General features: G+C 38.3%; 1 protein-coding gene and 1 long non-coding RNA gene across 2 annotated transcripts; one reads left to right on the top strand and one right to left on the bottom strand.

The window, feature by feature from the left end:
• Positions 1-13,811: 13,811 nt before the first annotated feature.
• On the top strand, positions 13,812-15,215 carry ccl25b (chemokine (C-C motif) ligand 25b). The gene is made up of 3 exons (XM_067431083.1): positions 13,812-13,897; positions 14,261-14,378; positions 14,541-15,215. The coding sequence occupies exons 1-3, from the start codon at positions 13,834-13,836 to the stop codon at positions 14,629-14,631; spliced, it is 273 nt and encodes a 90-aa protein (XP_067287184.1). The 5' UTR covers positions 13,812-13,833; the 3' UTR covers positions 14,632-15,215.
• Positions 15,216-20,203: 4,988 nt separating this feature from the next.
• On the bottom strand, positions 20,204-20,792 carry LOC137058808 (uncharacterized). The gene is made up of 2 exons (XR_010900855.1): positions 20,748-20,792; positions 20,204-20,667 (listed from the first exon to the last, which is right to left on the bottom strand). It is a non-coding gene; the product is annotated as an uncharacterized lncRNA (long non-coding RNA).
• Between the last annotated feature and the right edge of the window lie 324 nt (positions 20,793-21,116).

Raw genomic sequence — 21,116 nt, 5'->3', positions numbered from 1 at the left:
CCACTTTAGACCCAGATGTTACTGACAACTACAGGCCCATCTCCAACCTTTCATACTTCTCTAAGGTGCTGGAAAAAGTTGTTGCTTCACAGCTTAAGGTCCATTTGGAACAAAACAATTTATATGAGAAATTTCATACTGGACTCCGCACTGGACACAGGAAAGAAACAGCTTTGGTCAGGGTCACAAACGATCTACTGATGGCAGTAGATGCTGGTTCCCCATCCCTTCTCATCCTCCTGGACTTAACTGCAGCTTTGGATACTGTTCGATACTCTACATGCTCCCACTTGGGCGTGTCATTAGCCGGCATGGGATTTCTTTTCTCTGCTATGCAGAAGAGAAGACACTCAACTACCTTAGAACAAGTTCATCTCCCTCTGCTGACCTTACACAATCCACTTGCCTGGATGAGATAAAGGCGTGGATGAAGCAAAACGTTCTGCAGCTAAACAGCTCCAAGACTGAAGCTATCCTAGTCGGCACTCTACTTCAGGTCCGGAAGTCCGTTATCACCAGCATTGCTTTCTCTGATCAGGTCATTCCACTTTCCACTTCAGTCACCAATCTGGGGGTCAGAATGGAATCGCAACTCACTTTTGAAGCTCACATCAAACATCTGTGTAAGACCTCCTTCTTCCACCTCAGAAACATTGCTAAACTTAATCCCATATTAACACAGGCAGATGCGGAGAAGCTTATCCATGCCTTCTCCTCCAGGCTGGACTACTGCAATGCGCTCCATATCAGCATCCCTGGCAAAAATCTCCAGAAGCTGCAGTTAATTCAGAACAGCACTGCTAGAATCATCATGAGGGTGCTCAAATATGACCATATCACCCCCATTCTCAAATCACTCCACTGGCTTCCTGTCTCGCTCAGGATCGAGTATAAGATCTCCCTCTTTACCCGCCAGTGCATCCATGGTGACGCACACACCTACCTCAAGGAACTTCTCACCACACAAACATCCACACATAACCTCCGCTCTGTTTCGACTTGTCTTCTCAGGACTCCCACGACCAAACTCATGCTGTGGGAGATCAGGCCTTCTGCTCAGCAGCCCCGTCTGTATGCTCTCCCTGACCACTTGCGCACCCCACAGACTGTAAATGCTTTTAAACATGTTTTTACATGTTTTTTAGCAGAGCTTCTGATTGAATTAATTTTTTACTTCTTAATTTTCAGTTTTATTTATTTAATTTATTTATTTTTTTGTTGTTGTTGATTGTTTTAAATCTGTAGCACTTTGAGATTTTGTTTAATATAAAGGGTTACAAATAAAATGTATTATTATTATTATTTATGGCAGTGAAGTATGGAAGGAGATTAGACTCATTAATAATTCACTCAAAAAACACGATACACACAAGTAGCCAATTTCACATGCATGAAACCAAACTTTCCAATGTTTAAGATTTACAGGTTCATCACTGAATGTGAAAGTGCAAATCGTTAGCCTACACTGTTAAACCTTGCTGTACAGTCCCTGACAAAAGTCTTGTCGCTTATCTATTTTCTGGAAATACCTGATATTAACCTGACTTTTAATTAATTCATTGGTGTTAGAAATAGCTCATATGAAAAGCTAAAACCCTCCCAAATGATGTTTAATGCACTGAAATAAATAATTTTCATAGAAAAAATATGTATCATTTAATCAAGACAGAAATGTCAAATTTTGGCAAGACAAAAGTTTTGTCGCCTATACAGAAATTGAACAAATTTACTGCAAATACAAAAATACGTCAGCAAATTAAGTTGTGGTGCTGTGAGATCCAAATTTAATATCTTGTATGACTTCCATGAGCTTGAAGGACTGCATCCATGCGGTTTGGCAAGGATTCATACACACTGTAAAAAAAAAAAATAAGGTGGTACAAGAATGGGTTGCAACTTCAATTAGCTTTTTTTTGTTGACTAAACTTTTGTAAATCACAGTTATATGAACTGAAAATAAGTTGTCTGTGACATTTTTTGTTGTTGTTGTTGTTGTTGTGTAAACTAGACATTATTTGTTTTCTGGAGATACGCAACTATTCAGTAACAAATCTTTTGTAGTTGAGCCAATTCAAGAAATGTTGTCCATTGGAAACAGGTTTAGATTAATTTGGTCATCACCATTTTGGTGATGAGTGTTTCCTTTGGTTGGGCAGTTAGCCTCATTGTGTGAGTTTGTAATGGTGTTTAGCCAAAAGGCATACTTTTTGCTAAGAAAGAAACCAAGTTGATCAAGTTTTCAGCCTCATAAACTCTAATAAATCAATATTATTATTCCTGACGAATATTTTACCAGCAAAACTTTGTTGCAATAGAGCAGACCTTCTGAACTTGAAATACATTATTGGGGGGAGTGTTTTACCACACACAGGCATCAAGAATCAGCATGTGAATCTCAACAATGGTGACATGCTTCATGCCGCAATGCATGCTGGGAGCCAACGTAGTATTAAAATGAGTGCTCTGAGCATGCATTGTGGCATGAAGCATGTCACCATTGTCTAGATTCATATGCTGATTCTAGATGTCTGTGTCTAAAAAAATTTCCTACAATATATTTAAAAATCAAAATTCAGAATGACTGATTTGCTGCAATGAAAAACTTTGGTGATAAATATAATATACCATTATTTAAAAAAAATCATTTTAATCATGAAAAAAAGTAGTCAACTACTCCCCTTTATAAAGCTGTTCTCTAGATCACTTAATCGTTGGTTACAGTATTATTTGCAACATATTATGTGTTTTGTTTAACACTGTTACAAACTCATACAATTTGTTAAGACTCAAACTGCCCAACTAAAGGAAACACTCATCACAAAAATGGTAACCACACATTTTCAATAAAAAAGTCTACATCTGAACCGGTTCATTCTTAATAAGAGCTTCTGTTTCCAAAAGACACAAAATGCTGAATTGGCTCAACTACAAAAGATTTGTTACAGATTAGTTGCATCTCTCCAGAAAACAAACAATGTCACGTTGACTCAACTAAACATTTTTTTGTGTGTCACAGACAACTTATTTTCAGTTCGTATAACTGTTATTTACTAGCCTGACAAGCCAGACCCACATCAAGATGTTTGGTCTGGAAACTCACCATAGACAGGGCTCAATCCGAGGGGCGGGATAAACGGTTGTCTTTCAAACTCCCTCTGCACGTGATAGGATAGCGCTACACCAACCAGAGCAACGAAGGTGAAGGGGAGCTCGCTGACTGATTAAACATTCACCGTATCCGGTCGGCTAGACTCCGAACACATCTTCCCTTTTTAAGAATGACTTCAGTGCCGTTCTTTGTTCTTTTCTCAGAGGAAAGCTTAACTCCAAGTCTTCCGGAGGCGAGGGTAGAGCTGATTCGAAAGACCGCCGCCATTCGCCAGTTTCTGTGTTACTAGCACGCAAACGCAACTCGGCCGTGGTCATTATGGCTTCGCCCGCCGACTCTATACACGATGTGATTGGGCCGTCCAGTTTCTGAGGAATACAGCTCAGATAGGAATTGAGAGTTGCTAGACCACACTTGCGGGCAAATTAAATTTGCTGCCGCTAGGGTGCGACTAGATTTCTAGGCTAGTTATTTACCAAAGTTGAGTCAACAAAAAAAAGCTAGGGGAAATTAGTACTAAGATTTTTTTTTGTTGTATGAGATTTTTACAGTATGGATTTTTGCTGAACCAACAAAACAAAATCAGTCTTTTTTTAACTTTTTTCAATTTGTGTTTTTTACAATGTGTGATATTTTGTTGAAACAACACAACAAATTCAGTCATTTCAACTTTTTTAAAGTTGTATTTTTTACAGTGCAATTTATTGATGAAGTCATCAGGAATAGCTAAGAAAGCAGTCTTGCATGCCTCCCAGAGTTCATCAATATTCTTTGGTTTCGTCTTCCATGCATCCTCTTTCATCCTACCCCACATATGCTCAATGATGTTCATGTCTGGTGACTGGGCTGGCTTCGCCTTGAGGAACTTTGATGTGGAGATGGAAGTATGTGATGGAGCACCGTCCTGCTGCAGAATTTGACCTCTTTTATGGTTGGGAATATAAGAGGTAGCTAAGATTTCTTGGTATTTTAGACTATTGATGTTGCCTTCCACCCTGCAGATCTCTCACACACCCCCATACTGGATGTAACCCCAGACCATGATTTTTCCGCCACCAAACTTCACTGTTTTCTGGGTGAATCTCGGATCCATTCTGGCTCCAGTAGGTCTCCTGCAATATTTGCGGCGACTGTGGTGTAATTCAACAGAAGATTCATCTGAAAAATCCACCTTCTGCCACTTTTCCTGCGTCCATCTTTTTAGCAGGCTGTGGGCCTTGGCAAATGCCACACAGTTTTTCAATTGTCTTTTGTTTAGTGGTGGCTTCTGGGCACTGATTCGACCATGGAGGCCATTTCGAGACAGAATCCTACAAACTGTTCTGGTTGACACAGGGACTTCAGGTGACCAGGTCTCGTGGAGCTCTGCTGCAGTGGAAAATGGGCTGGCCTTGGATTTTCTTATCCTCTGTACTTGACGCTGAGACACATTGAAGGTGTCTGCCACATCAGCAGTGGATCTGGTCTTCAGCCTCATGATAATCAAAACTTTAGTCTCAGGGTGAATCTTAGGCATGTTTGCAGAGGTCTAGTTGCAGTTGATGTGAAGGTCTAGCGTACTGGGGTTCTTTTTATACACACTTGAGACCTAATTGATCCATAATTAGTCAAAGGGGAAGCTCATATGACAAGGTGACAACACTTATGTCTTTGCAAAAATTGACTCAATGGGCTTTACCAAGCTGTGAATATTAGAATACTTTTTGAAAGTTTAGTTTTTCACTGAAACATTATCACAAAAGCTAGTGGGATTAAAATGAGCCATTTCTTGTAAAAATATCTTGATTAGAAATATATTTCAGCGTCACTTTAGGTCAATTTGTACACAAGCGACAAGACTTTTGTCAGGGAGTGTAGATTTCTGGGTAAATAACTATAAAATCGCCAGTATTTAGCTTTGACATCATTGGAAGGTGTTTTACTGTAATATGAGGTGAGGTTTTGCTGCACTAATAATAAACTACAGTACATTACTTTCAGCGCCCATGAAGGGAAATAACTGTAACATTTACTGGTAAATTACTGGTCTACATTCCCATGATGCATTACGTCACCCTTTATTTCAAACTGTTTACATCTTCAGTCAGAAAACAAGGATTAATGCATTAACACACACATACGCATGCAAGTATGCATGCATGTGAGAACACAAATACATACGCACACTGTAAAAAATTGTGCCGTAAAATAACGGTAATCTACTGGCAGCTGTGGTGCCAGCAATGTACTGTTAATTTACAGCCCTCTACTGTTTATATACAGCTCTCCTTTTTTACAGTATTTTACCGTAATATTACCATGAAAGGTAAATTTTCATTTGGAAAACTGATCGCTTCAAACAGTTCTCATTTTAAAACTAGTATTTATAGGTGTTTGTATCGTAAAACTTCATTTGAGTCATTACACACTTGTAAGGTGTAGTAGTAAAATGATTTAGAAACATGACTTTAACTTCAATCTTTGCAGTTCGTTGCGAGCAATAGCACAAACGCATGTGATAAATTACTCAACAAACAGCTCATAACTGCATCAGCAAACACAGTCACTGCCGTTAAATAAAGCATCAGGCAGCATATCATCAATGTTTCTCTGCTCATCCTGGACTGAAGCACATGCTCTACACTTCAGCACAACGGTAACCCACAAAACTAATGAATTCAACTGAAAGATCTCTTCTATATCATCTTGTGCAACAACACATAAACACAGGTCATTTTAAGATTTACTCTCCTTATCAGTTACTGACTTTGCACAACTTTTTTCTATTAACTTGCACTAAAATTCAGTGAAAATATCTTGATTCATCTGGTAAATCTGACTGTTACGTTTTACAGTATATTACTGTTTTTCCTTGATTTAACGGTAATTTACTGGCAGCTCTGGTTCCAGTAAATTGCCGTTTTTTTACAGAACTTTTCTGTAAATGAATTTACAGTTGCTTACCATTAATTTGCGGTTCCCTCTGTGGGATTTTTCATCTAACCCCTGTAACCCTTTTAACCCCACAGCAAAATCTTAAGTTTTAAATGAACACTGAAGAGTGTACACACTACAGAGTGTTAGAGTAATTGAAGCATTGATGAAGTAAATGAGATAATTAAGAGATTAATCACTTAGTTAACAAGAATCACTGAAGGACAGAGAAACACAAGAACTACAACTGACTTCAGCCACAGCTTTAGATGAAATCAACTGAGGATAAAAGAAGACATTAAATCTCTGAAGATCTCATCAGAGGATTAAACAACTCCACAAACAGCATTACCAGCTTCACACATTACTAACCAGACTGACTTTATTTCTGTCAGACGACTACAGAAGCTCTTATTGAGAATTATCAGATCTTTAGGTGTTGATGTTTAATTGAAAATATTTGGTCACTATTATCGTGATCAGTGTTTGCTTCAGTTGGGCTCTTGATTGATTGATTTGATTTTTAAACGCTTGATTTCCTAGAATAGATTGCTCTCTGCTGTCATTTAGACTCACATAGAGATGAAGAATCAGCATATGAATCAATGGTGACAATCAATAAAAAAAAACCGAACAGATCACTCTGAACATCACAAAACACTACTTAAAGTCAACACAACAACAGCAGCAAAAATAAAGGCAAATAATAAGAATTAAAGAAAATAACCAGGCTATTCAGCAGCAATAATTTATTGGTGCTGCAATGCATGCTGGGAGTTTTCTGGGAGCAATGCTTTCAGATGTTTTTTTTTACCAGAAGCTGTTTCCATGCTCTTCAAATTATCTGGATGTTACAACAATGATGTTATAAAATTATAGGGATCAAATTTTACAAAAAAATAAGCATCGGCTATATGTTTATAGATATGACTACTAAATTATTAGTGAATTAGACCATTATTAAATAGTCAACAAAACCTACTCATGGCTTTGTCTCAGCTTTGTTTGCTATAACAAATGTATTGAAAACACCGTTACAGCAGCGAGAGAAAAACTAATGTTATTGTGTCAATGTTCAAGAGCCCAACTAAAGCAAACACTGATCACTATAATGGTAACGTCAGAAGAAACAATCAAACATCATCTGTTAATTCTCAATAAGAGCTTCTGTAGTCGTCTGACAGAAATAAAGTCAGTCTGGTTAGTAATGTGTGAAGCTGGTAATGCTGTTTGTGGGGTTGTTTAATCCTCTGCTGAGATCTTCACAGATTTAATGTCTTCTCTTTATCTTCAGTTGATGAAATCAACTTTATTCTGTTGATGTTTCTCTTTCCTTCAGTGATAACAGCAGGTGTTCATCAGTGTCTGAATTCACTCTCTTCTTTCCTCTCTCTCTGTCGAGTGGTCTATATCAGTGAACTAGTGTAGGGAATAGTGAATAAGGGGATAGGGAGTGATTTTGAACACAGCCTCTGAGTGTCGACTTTAAGCGTGTTAATTCACAGTATATTACTGTTGGCTATTTTCTCGGCAATGACAAATATTACCCAGAATGAATTATTTTCTACAGTCTATTACTGTTTTAATGGAAAACAGCATTTTACTGCCAAAATGTGGCTGTTTTTTTACAGCATTTGTTTACAGTGCAAGGGCTCTGAGTCTAAACGAGCAGGTGTCACCCATTTGGAGTTTGTTTGCTACTGCTACGTGCTGTGTTGAGAACTGCAATAGTAGATTTGTATGTTTTCAGACTGAAAATGAATCGCACAGCTACAAGTAAGTAAACAATTCAAATATTTGTGTTTTTAAAATACATAATGTAAAGTTAGATGGTTTGCATGGTTTGAAATAGCTTCCTGATTAGCAAGTTTTTTTTAGCCTCTCTTCACAACTCCTCACTAAGTAATATCCCTTTGTGTAGATTTTTTTTCCTGGAATAACTGCATTTATCAGCAACTGAACTCTTGCTGATTAACAACTTGTTTTATCATTGCTTTTGTTTTTCTTAGTTAGTCAGGATTTGCCACAATGTACAGATGCAAACTTTGCAATTTGTCTTTTCACCAACTAACTTTTTTATAGAAAACAACTTCAACATAGGGCAAATTTCTTTGCAAAGAAAACGTCAACCCGAATGTCAGTGGAAAATGATCTACATCTACCAGCCACACCAAGGCTCATCATGCTTGGTAAGTATGAAATATATGGTAAATAATTCATGTGTATTGGTAGTTTTTATGGTCAGAAAAATTTTCACGAGATAGCCTTCTAAATTCATCTAAGTGGATGAAAGTGACACTCATTGCATTGATGACGAAACTTATATATATATATATAAGCAAAAGAACATTTCTTATTTGCGTTAATTTTTCATCTCAGTTTGTTGTGTCTATTTAAAATGAGACAAATCTGATATTATTGTAATTGCATATCTGTTATTTAACAGTTTAAATCACTGATCTAACAGCAGAAGACTCGAGCTGCAGTTTAAATCCCAAGCGCGCAGGTTCTAACACTGCGTTACAATGAGCCTATTAGCCCCTATTAGAACTACGCTATTATATTCTATCCTTTTATGAATTCTTTTGAGAAATCATGAGAAAAGGGTGGATAATGACTGAGAGTCAATGTTCAGAAATGATTCATTATTATTGTTTCAACTATGCTGTACAGATGTATTTAGCGATGTGTTTGTTGTCAAATTCAAAAATGTGTGTATTTTTGAATTATTAAAAAATGCCATTGTTTTATTTTTAAAAGGTAATAATTGCATTTTATTAACAAAATATTTTAGTTTGTTTTGGATATTTTTTGTATTATTATTATAATTATAGCAGGTAACATTTTAAGCTGTCATTTGGTCATGTTACAATGTACCTTACCTATGGGGCATGTTGTCAGATTTTACTTCCAGTCTTGCGGAAGGCCAATGGGAGATCAACTGAGAAAACCAGGTAGCTGCTGGTAGAGGTGTAAATGAGGCCAGAAGGGGGTGCTCACCCTGTGGTCTGTGTGGGTGCTAACACACCAGGATAGTGATGAGGACACTGTACTGTCAAAGAGCACCGTCCTTCGGAAAAGACGTTAAACCGAGGTCCTGACTCTCTGTGGTCAATAAAAATCCTATGATGTTCTTCAAAAAAGAGTAGGGGTCTACTAACCCCTGCATCCTGGCCAAATTTGCCCATTGTCCCCTGTCCATCATGGCCTTCTAATAATCCCCTTATAATGATTTACATTTACATTTATGCATTTAGCAGACGCTTTTAAGAAGAAAGGAGAAATAGAGGGGGAACGTTTTTTTTTATTATTTTTTTAATGTAAGATTAAGTGCTCACGGAAGAGATGAGTTTTTACCTGTCTTTTGAATGAAGTGAGTGATTCTGTTGTGCGTATAGAGGACGGAAGATCGTTCCACCAACCAGGAACAATGAAAGAAAAAGTTCTAGAGAGGGATTTCATGCCTCTCTGTGATGGTACCACAAGCCTTCGCTCATGAGTTGAAGTGAGTCGAGTCGAAGTATGCGGGTGCTGCGCTTGTGGAAGATCCATGAGCAAGAGTCAGGGCTTTGAATTTGATCCGGGCAGCGAGTGGTAGCCAATGCAGAGAGATGAATAGAGGTGTGACATGAGCCCTTTTGGGCTCATTGAAGACAAGACGTGCCGCAGCGTTCTGGATCATTTGCAGCGGTTTGATTGCACAAGATGGAAGTCCAGCCAGAAGCGCATTGCAATAGTCAAGTCTAGAAATGACCAGGGCTTGGACAAGAAGCTGTGTTGCATGCTCCGTAAGGAACGGTCTGATTTTCCTGATGTTTTGGCTTAATGATTGGCTTAATCACTCTGTCTCCTCTCCACCATAAGCTGGTGTGTGTGGGGTGTTCTGATGCAATATGGCTGCCACCACATCATCCAGGTGGATGCTGCACATTGGAGGAGATACTCAAGACAGGTGCGTGCTATGTTTAGGCAGTGCGCATGCTCAGGCCATGCTTAACGGCCTATCTGACTATCAACACTGCGATAGCCTGCATTTAAAAATGTTGGGCTCGAGGCTTGCCGCCTTTAGAAAAGGCTGCCCGTCTAATCCCAGCTTCTCGATTTCTATGGCCGCCGAGGCACTCCATGAGATGGATGCTTGGGATGACATTGGCGAATCAGAGTACTTTTGAGAGTGAGCAGACGGATTATGATCCCCTTCTCTCACTCTCCCCCAGTCGCGTCTGCGCCCTTGAAAGCCACGACAACCCAGTTTTCTTTATTCATGACGAATTGTGGCCCACGCCAGAAGCCCGTGACACGTGATTTCTTTTGGTTGTGGCTTTTCCGATGAGGATGTGATATCTACGGCGGCTTCTGATTCCGAAGGGCTCATGGGCGAATTGTGTGCATTTCTCCCCCCAAGCGGATAAGAGATATGCCCTTCCCTGGTGTACAGCGAGCTATTGGAAGGAACAACGAGCCTGCGCAAGACCAGGCTCTATCTAAGTTGGATCGTTTTTTTACTGGTCGCGCGCCAACCCAGCCTCATAGGCCTTTTCCCTTCTTCCAAGACCTCCACCATGAAGTTTCGAAGTCTTGGAAGCAGCCATTTTCAGCGTGCCTCACCAATCCCACGGCCGTGGATTTCGTGGCCATTTCTAAAATGGCGGATCATGGCTACGCGATGATGCTGGCCATCAAAACTCTCGCAGCACATCTAGTGCCAACCTCAGGACCTCCGTCCTGGAAGTCATGCCCCCTGCTGCCTTCCAAACCATGCAGGATTACTTCTTTGGTAGGAAAATCCTAGATGGCATCTGCAAGCAGCAGCCACCCTTCATTCTATGGTTGTGCTCCAAGCCTATCAAGCCGACCTACTAAAAGAGCTGGATGAGGGAGAGCTCAGATGAGCAACTGACTTGGCGCTAAGAGCTACCAAGCACACTGCCCGTGCAGTAGGCAGGTCCATGGCAGGAATGGTGTCAGTCGAGCGCCATCTTTGGCTTAATCTCACTGTCATTAAAGAAAAAAAGTATTTTTATTGGACGCCCCCATTTCCAATGAAGGCCTATTTGGAAATTCTGTGACTATGGTTGTCGAGAAATTTAGAGCGACAACAGTCCGCCATGTTTCGCCAACTCATCCCACTGTTCTGTGCAGACTTGGTCCCAAAATCTGCGCAAGATTTCAGCACTATATTCGGACCTCCTGATGCTTCAAGTACTTCCGTGGAAGAGAATGAAATCGTGTCATCAATATTTTTTTATGGTCTATCTATGGGCTACTCTCGCCACAGCCAATGTCAAACACAACTATTTAATGAGTAGTGCCATAAACTGAATCATACCTGTTGTGTAATTGTCCATGACTTCTTTTATAAAAACTTTTTTTCGGTGTAGACTAAAAGTAGCTAAATCCTACACTAATGTTTAAGACCAAACATTTTGAAGATCAGCCAATGGACTGTCAATTTATTAAAGGATAAGACTCTTTCCTCACAAATGTCTTCCTAGCAAGTCTCTTTCAATCCATACCCGTCACGGACTGAAGATGAAGACAGACTGACATAATTAAAAAGTTTAAACGTAGTTTTAATAAACAAAAGACTTTTGTAGTAGTGTGTCAAATGCAAATACAAGCATAGACACCCATTAACTGACAACTGAAGGAAAATACTGGCTAAATGAGGGAACAAATGAAAAACACCAGATGATTAAATGAATGTCCATAGCAACATGTTAAACAGAAAACTGAAACAAAAGAACACATGTGACTAATTAATACAAACCAAAGGTCCACTAATTAAAAACAAACACAACTACAAATACAAATAATCTACAAAAAGATTATTTGTAAAAGTACCGCAGCGTTAGCATTCTTGGCTTCTCGTGGCTTTGAACACTCCTTACATTTGCAGTGGTCAAGTAGTCCTACAGCAGCCACACTGTGCAAGACGTAGCTCTCAGAAAATGTTGTTTTTGTAATTAAAAGTTTTACTAGCAAGTGAAGCCTTTTTACAGTTGCGGTATTTACGGCATGGTGTGAACACACCTTTGTTTACACATTTTCCATACATACATCTGCTTATTTGATTGATTCTTGAAGAGTTTGTGATGCACAGGACTGAAGAATCCAAGAACAGAAGCCGAACAAGTATGAACAAGACAAGAATAGTATACAAATAAATACTATAAGATAAAGTTTCTGCATTACTTCCACTCTAAGCACTGCAAAAAGATTATTGAATGTTTACAGCTATGACAGTGGAGTGAGATGTTTAGTTCTCACATAAATTCTACTGTAAGCCTCATTAAAAAAAAAGAGATGAAATCAAGAACATCTGTAACATAGGGTTATAGAAATACGACTTAATAAAAAAGTGGTCAGGGGGATGATGGCATGTCATAAATAAATACAACATGCACATATCCCCTTTTTGCAGAGTAGTGTAATCATAGGCCACTTATGTAGAATTCTAGAAACAATGTCAGAATGTTCTTTTGACAAAACAACAAAAAAAAAATGTGTTCACAAAGATGTTCTAAATCAATCACTACAACAGTTCTCCATATGGGACTATTTAACATTCCAGCATTAGTGTTGCTGGGAGGTCCCTAAAGAGGCTGAAGTGTCTTCTAAGTTTGAGGAAACTCAATATTCTTTAAAAGCAAATGTAGAGCTATATTTAATAGTGCGGAAGTTTCCAAAGAAATCTGACCCTTGCTTTATTACCCCCAAGACTTGGAGAAGTGGATCTCCTTGCCGCAGAATTTCTGGTTTAAAGGACACATTCTAGACGTCTGTAGAATGTTAGATGTGGCAGTTCAAGGATGAAATTCTCATGTCCTGGTCAAATCAAATGGAATTCCCCAAAAAAGCAGCAGAAATGAGCTGTTGGCCCACACTGAATTGTCTTACTGGCAAAGACCTGCACAATATCACTAGCTAGGAAGGATGTGCCTGTCACTTAACAAACTACACATCCCTTCACAAACACAATTCTGCAGTTTAGTTCAGATTCAGGTCAGGTCAAGGTCAAGATGCACCAAGATAATGATTGGTCATCAGAGTTGAGACATCCATAAGGGAGGAAAGATGTGACATTAACACACAGCAACATGCACTGCTGGATAATTTCAAAAAGCGGGATCAGTTTAGGGGAATCTCGTTGCACAATATTACAATTAATTTGCTTAATATTCATTTTAACTGGCACACAGGCCTTACAAGTTTTAAAGCAGATGTTTAAGGGGGGAAAGGATTTGGCAAAGATATTGTATTGTGCAATAATGACAGGGGCGAGAAATGGGGGCTGTAAAAAAAAACTCCAGACTCCCAGCGGTTCATCTCACGATAAAACATCTCCCTGCTGACCAAAGAGATGTGAGATATTAGAGATATCGCCTCAGGCATCCTGTTTATGTTTGTAGTGCGGGAACTTAAGTCAATTGTGATTTGTCAAAACAACATAAAGTTAGTTTTATTAACAGCGTCTAATGCAGCAGAAAGTAAAATCTAGGCAAAATGTGACAGGGGGCGTGGCAAAGTATCAGATTTTGTTGCTATAAAAAGTGTTAACTATGTAGAGGAGGGGATAAGAGCAGCTTTAGCAGTGAGGAGAAACATCATTCTTCCGAGAACCTCTGAGGTAAATATGAGGCATGCGGTCTAGCTATTATTCAGCACATTAGAGCCACGTGTTACACATTAAAGGTTGGGGTTACAGTTGCGGTTAAACAGGTATTGTTTGGTGGATGCACATAATGAAAATGCTCACTAAACATTTCTCGTCTTTTCTTGCAGATTATTTGGAAGCACAACATTCTGCCATGAAGTTTCAAATCCTGTTTTTTATCCTGCTGCTGGCTTGCATGTACCCCAGTGTGGCACAAGGTAGGAATCGATTCATTAAGTGAGGTCACTTCAAGTGTGCATTGATAATGTGATATTAAATAAGTAATATTACAAAATATATAGTAAAAAATAAATGTTTAGTTTGTATAAATGTACGTTTTACACAAATAACAAATGTTTTCATTTTCTAAAAAATTGCATCTTTTTTTAATCGAAGGGTTTAAGAGGAAAAGATAAATGAAGAAAGCGTGAAGTGTGCTTTTGCATAAATAGATACACTAAAAAAAATTGTAACTGGTTTTATTTAGGCCAAAAATATTATTTTAAATCACTGAATCAACCTGAATGCATTAATTTATACCAACTATTTATACATTACTATTTATATATATATTTTCTCAGGTTCCTATGAAAACTGCTGCTTGAAGTATGTCTCAGGAATGAAGAAGTCCATGAAAAGAAATGTAGTGAGTTACAGAGTGCAGCAAACAGATGGAGGATGTAACATTCCTGCTGTTGTGTGAGTATTATAAATCACACATAAAACACGATTGCTTGGAAAGCTGGAAATCATTACCAGTAACACAGAATTGTCTTGTGCATCAGTCACACAAACGAACAGCCATGGCTGCAGAGATATGTATGTCTTTTTCTAATTAGTCTTTTTCTTTTCTCTAAACAGTTTAAAGCTGAAGACATCAAGGACGGTCTGTGCTGATCCACACAAACCCTGGGTGCGACAGCTGATGCAGAAAATAGATATGAACAACTAAGGCACAATGTAGCGTATGAGTTTCAGAGACAGATTTGATCATGCCACTTACAGACGAAAATGTTAACAAAAAAAAAATGTATATGAGCAACACACTATTATAATATGTATATTTTATAACATCATCACTACTGCTGAGATATATTTTCTACATCAGACTATGAATTGCTATCTTCATGCAGAGGTTCATATTTAACTGTATTGTTTGCCTCTGTTTAAAACAATATGAATGTACGGACTGTGAATGTTTTCTCTCGTTGTTTCCATGCTCAATTAATCTTTTTATACTTTATGTATATATTTTTTTATATTTTTTGAGTTTTAGTCGAATGCACATGTAACCTGTGAACTGTATAGTGTGTGTGTGCGTGCGTGCGTGTGTGTGTGTGTGTGTGTGTGTGTGTGTGTGTGTGTGTGTGTGTGTGTGTGTGTGTGTGTGTGTGTGTGTGTGTGTGTGTGTGTGTGTGTGTGTGTGTGTGTGTGTGTGTGTGTGTGTGTGTGTGTGTGTGTCTGTGTGTCTGTGTGTCTGTGTGTGTGTGAGGGCAGTATAATGCACTCAATGTATAATAAAGTATTGCAATTGTACATTTAAATTGTCATGTGTTTTTCTTTTGATTGATAATCTAGCTTCCAATACCAATAACAAACTAAACAAATTAAATGTAAAATATTATTGTTGTCTTTTATTAGCTTATTTAAAACAACCAGACACTGCTTTATTTAGCCTTACTCGTTTATAATTATAATTTATTTATAAATATCAATTGCTTAATGAGAAAAGCTGGGTAATAAAGTAAGTCTGCCTCAACCTTTCTAAGAAATCTCATTTATATCCCATTTGGGCCCATGCCTCTGAGCACGTGTTTGTTCTTGCTTAAGCTCTTTGGGGTTGATTTAGGAGATTCTTATCTCTGTGTCTTTCATATGCCTACGTATCACTGTGAGGTGTGACAGGTGATGCCTAAACTTGCTGGGGTGTGATAAATTACTGAGTAGAGTTTCTCCGTTCCATGCCAAATAGCTGCGACTCAAATAACATTGGTCTAAACCTGTCATCGCATCCATTTAATCTTGCTGTGCGGTCAAAAATCTTATTTGTAACAAATCAATTTAATCTTTGTTCAAGGATAGGCTACTAACACTCTTGAAAATAAAGGTTCTGTATTGAACTGCATTCATAGTGTTTTGTTTAACGATACCGTATTAAATTTTTAAAGCATCAAAGTTGCATAAGCCCCCTTTCCACCGAAATTACCCAGAACTACCCCAAATTAACAAAGAATTTCCCAGGAACTATTTTCCCCCCAGACCTATTGCTGTCTGCGTTTCCATCAGGGTCTAAAGTACTGTGAAGATTAGACCAGTGAGATAGGACTGCGTGGCTTGCCAGATCCCACTGGATTTCGTCCTCTGCAAATAAACGTAATAAAGCCTGAACCTCTTTGTCAGATCATCTGTCGTATTTTTTAAACTACATTTGTAAATCAAACAACTCTTACTCCTCGCGCCGCAACATACATTTTTACCCAGAACATTATTTAGACCCCTGGTTCCTGCGGTGGAAATGCGTCTATAGTCCGTCAATTGAGGAACAGAAAGCTCTCAGATTTATTCAAAAATATCTTTGTTCGTTCATTCATTTATTTACACTCACTAAAGGATTATTAGGAACATGTTACATTTATCATTAATGCAATTATCTAATCAACCAATCACATGGCAGTTGCTTCAATACATTTAGGGGTGTGGTCCTGGTCCAGACAATCTCCTGAACTCCAAACTGAATGTCAGAATGGGAAAGAAAGGTGATTTAAGCAATTTTGAGCGTGGCATGGTTGTTGGTGCCAGACGGGCCGGTCTGAGTATTTCACAATCTTCTCAGTTACTGGGATTTTCACGTACAACCATTTCTAGGGTTTACAAAAAATGGTGTTAAAAGGGGAAAACATCCAGTATGCGGCAGTCCTGTGGACGGAAACGCCTTGTTGATGCTAGAGGTCAGAGGAGAATGGGCCGACTGATTCAAGCTGATAGAAGAGCAACTTTGACTGAAATAACCACTCGTTACAACCGAGGTTTGCAGCAAAGCATTTGTGAAGCCACAACACGCACAACCTTGAGGCGGATGGGCTACAACAGCAGAAGACCCCACCGGGTACCACTCATATCCACTACAAGTAAAAAGAGGCTACAATTTGCATGAGATCACAAAAATTGGACAGTTGAAGACTGGAAAAATGTTGCCTGGTCTGATGAGTCTCGATTTCTGTTGAGGCATTCAGATGGTAGAGTCAGAATTTGGCGTAAACAGAATGAGAACATGGATCTATCATGTCTTGTTACCACTGTGCAAGCTGGTGGTGGTGGTGTAATGGTGTGGGGGATGTTTTCTTGGCACACGTTAGGCCCCTTAGTGCCAATTGGGCATCGCTTAAATGCCACTGCCTACCTGAGCATTGTTTCTGACCATGTACATCCCTTTATGACCACCATGTACCCATCCTCTGATGGCTACTTCCAGCTGGATAATGCACCATGTCACAAAGCTCAAATAATTTCAAATTGGTTTCTTGAACATGACAATGAGTTCACTGAACTAAAATGGCCCCCACAGTCACCAGATCTCAACCCAATAGAGCATCTTTGGGATGTGGTGGAACGGGAGCTTCGTGCCCTGGATGTGCATCCCACAAATCTCCATCAACTGCAAGATGCTATCCTATCAATATGGGCCAACATTTCTAAAGAATGCTTTCAGCACCTTGTTGAATCAATGCCACGTAGAATTATGGCCGTTCTGAAGGCGAAAGGGGGTCAAACACAGTATTAGTATGGTGTTCCTAATAATCCTTTAGGTGAGTGTATAGCCTAATCCTTTAGGTGAGTGTATATCCTTTAGGTGAGTGTGAGTGTAAAGGTGCTATATAGCACCTTTCAGGGTACACAGTAGTTCCAAAGTGCTGTACATTAAAATAGATAGCAAAAGAACAACAAGACAAAACCTAAAAAAGCCAAATGCTAATAACCTAAAATACCAGAGAGAACAATTACATTTTAAACGGTCCTTAAAAACAATCAGGGTTGAGGAAGATCTAGCGATGGAAAAAGCACAATCACCCTTTTATTTGAGACACTCGCCTGGACTGTAGGGCTTAATAAGCTCAGCTATATATTCTGGCACCATTCCAAGGAATGCTTTTTAAAACATATATCAAAATCTTATACTGTATCCTAAATTGTACTAGTAGTCATCCTAAGAAAAGATAACAAGGGAGTAACATGATCTGTTTCCCCAACATTTTGTACTAGCTGCAAACATATACTACAACATATGTTTGGCAGGTCTCGACATATAAAAGCACTGTTTTGTTTTTATTCAGATAAATGAGGTTTTCAGCCATCTACAGCTTTCACCAGACACTCAAGGAGTATGGCATTGGAATTCTTACTACTCAGATGCAAATACACTTGAGTGTCATCTGCATACAGATAGTAAGAAATACCATACTTCCTAAAATTATTTTGAAAGGGAGCATGTACAATGAAAACAGGACTGGACCCTTGTGGAACCCCACAGGTAATAGGAGCTGAAGCAGAGAAATAGTTTCTTCACTGAAAATGATCTACATTTCAAACAAGCGCCATACCATTTTAAGACCAACTAACTGCTTTAAACAAGTCAGAAGGATCCTCCTGCTGACAAATCCTATAAAATTAATGAAGCATAATTGTCCACTCCTAAAACCAGACTGAAATGTATCGAAAATATTAATCTTTGTTAAGAAAGTGGATATTTGTTTCGGCCCTTTTTCCATTTTTTTAAAAGTTGGACAAGCCAGTGATTTCGTTTCTGAGTCTGTGTTTAGTTGCAGTTTTAAAGGGAAAATACTCAACAATGCTTTTGACAAATTAATTTGCACATGGTTTGTCTTAAAGCATAATTTTTAAAAATCACATAGACATAACAACAACAAAAACTTGATTTATGTGTTTAATGTGGTTAAGATTTTCTTCAGTAATCATCTGAGGTTTAGTTTGTATTTTGGATATTCCTTTGTTTTGTTGTGCACTCTCTACAACTGACCGTGACAGATTACCAGACCAATAAAAACGTTTTTCTTTGTTTTTCTTTTTTTCTCTTCGTCCTCACTTTGGACCTTCCTCTCTGTACAACTTTTCTGCCTGGAGCAAAAGGACAGTTCACTAGCGGACCATATAAGGAACTTTTTAGATCTGGCATGCATGCGTAACTCACGATACAGACTGCTCTCTGAATTTTATTCACACCAGCCACAGCGAGTGGTCAAGCTCAAAGTCTCCTGTGCCCCCCACTGGTTCCTCCCTGCTCAAAGATTTATGTGTCCCCACTTGTTCCTCCCAGCTTAAAGGGTTACTTCAGTGATTCAGCATTGTATTTAAGCTTTATATTTCGAATATACATGATCGAATACATGATAGAATGATCATTCGAATATACTTCTGGGTTTCACATTCAACGGAAGTTGTCTGGTTTTCCCAGGCTAATTGTCCCTCATAACCAGTAGTATAACCGGTTATGAGGTATATTAAGCTAAGCACAGCTTAATTGCTATACTAGATTGATATGACAAACGTAAAAGTTTTGTGTAAGCTTTCAAAATCCTCTCTCACCCGAGTAGAGATTTATCTGTAGCCGCTGTGAGCACCAGAGAAAACCAATGTAGCCAAAGTAAACGACTAGTATTTTCCAAGTTGACTTACAGCAGCAGCACTTTTGGCAAGCCGTTTTGACTTATATTCGTTTACAGGATATGAATTCTTGATATAACATTTTACTAGTTAAAATGCTAATTCTTATTTTCCTTATTTTCTTATTATTTTCTTCATATATATATATATATATATATATATATATATATATATATATATATATATATATATATATATATATATATATATATATATGAATTGATACTGATCGAAATTGATAAATTTAACAAAGTTAGTTGCATTTTGCATTCAACAAAAATCATGTATTTTGTCTGGTATTTATGACATTTAACCAATATTTGAGATGTGTGAAACACTGTTTAACTGAAATGGTATTAGAAATAATCTCAGAAATAATTTATGTAAAAAAAGACTAACATTTTTTGACTAAAACTTGACTAAGATATATTGAGTTTTCTTTCGACTAATACTAGACTAAAATGATGAGACTTTTAGTCAACTAAAACTTGACTAAGATATATTGAGTTTTCTTTCGACTAATACTAGACTAAAATGATGAGACTTTTAGTCAACTAAAACTTGACTAAGATACCTTGAGTTGCCTTTTGACTAAAACTAGACTAAAATGACAAGACTTTTAGTCGACTAAAACTTGACTAACTAAAAAAGATATGTGAATGACTAAATATGACTAACAAGACAAAACTAACAAGGACATTTAGCACAAGACTAAGACTAAATTAAAAATAGGTGACAAAATTAACACTAAAACAATTAAAATTCCACTAGGTAAAATGCTAAACAGCATCAAGTTGTATTTTGTTACAGTCAGAATGTGAAAAAAAAATCTAATGAAAATAAAACATTGTTAGAAGAACTTTAATGGTACAATTAAGTACTCATATTGGTACTTGGTATTGGCAAGTAAAGAGCTAAGTAAAAAATGGGTATCAGTGCATAGTTTCAGGCCCAGGTCACAGCTATGAAAACTACAGCTAATTTAAAAAAAAGAATGATGTAGCAGTGATTGTAATCACTGGCTTGAAGAGGCAGATTGCTGACTTGAAAGTCCAAATCTCTGCTCCTGATATGCACAGAAACCGTCCTGAAATGTTCCCTCAGTCCAGAGACCTTCCCAATCGCAAGCTACCTGAATCAGGTGCAACAGAGTGGTCCAGAAATGGTCACGTGCTGTACAGCAGACCCCGTCCAGGGTATTGTTTCAGATGTGTGCATTTTGCCAGCATTTTTGGTAATGCTCCTGACCCTGCTAAAGTTGCAGAAAAATGACTCAGGCTAAGAGAGCGATAAGTCCAGTGAACGAGCACTGCAAGATAAAAAAAAAACACATGTGCTGATTTGTTGGGCTGGGTGAAATTCATTGGGAAATTCAGAGGTAGTACCCACCGGGAGTGCGATGGTCCTGGATAGACATGTCCTGGTGAAAAGCCCTCATGTAGAGAAATGGGTAGTTTTAGAGTCACCAACCTCGCCCCCTTACCTGGTGATTTGCAGGTTGCTAGCTGTTTGCATACTTTACATTCCAAGAGGCATTATCAGTTATCAGTTGCACTAAGGAATGAAGCCCAGAATGATAGCAACATCCACATACAACAACTCAGAATGATATCAACAACCAACAACCCAGAACTACAATTGTTGAGATGAACACAGTCCAGAGTGTAATGAAGAATGAACAAATTAATTCCAGTTCTGTGAATGTGAATGCCCCTGTTAGTTCCAATCACAGTTTCGACTTTGGAGATTCTCTCTTGT

This window comes from Pseudorasbora parva, chromosome 22, assembly GCF_024679245.1.
Source record: "Pseudorasbora parva isolate DD20220531a chromosome 22, ASM2467924v1, whole genome shotgun sequence".
NCBI classification, from domain to species: domain Eukaryota; kingdom Metazoa; phylum Chordata; class Actinopteri; order Cypriniformes; family Gobionidae; genus Pseudorasbora; species Pseudorasbora parva.
This window is presented reverse-complemented; position numbering and strand designations above follow the sequence as displayed.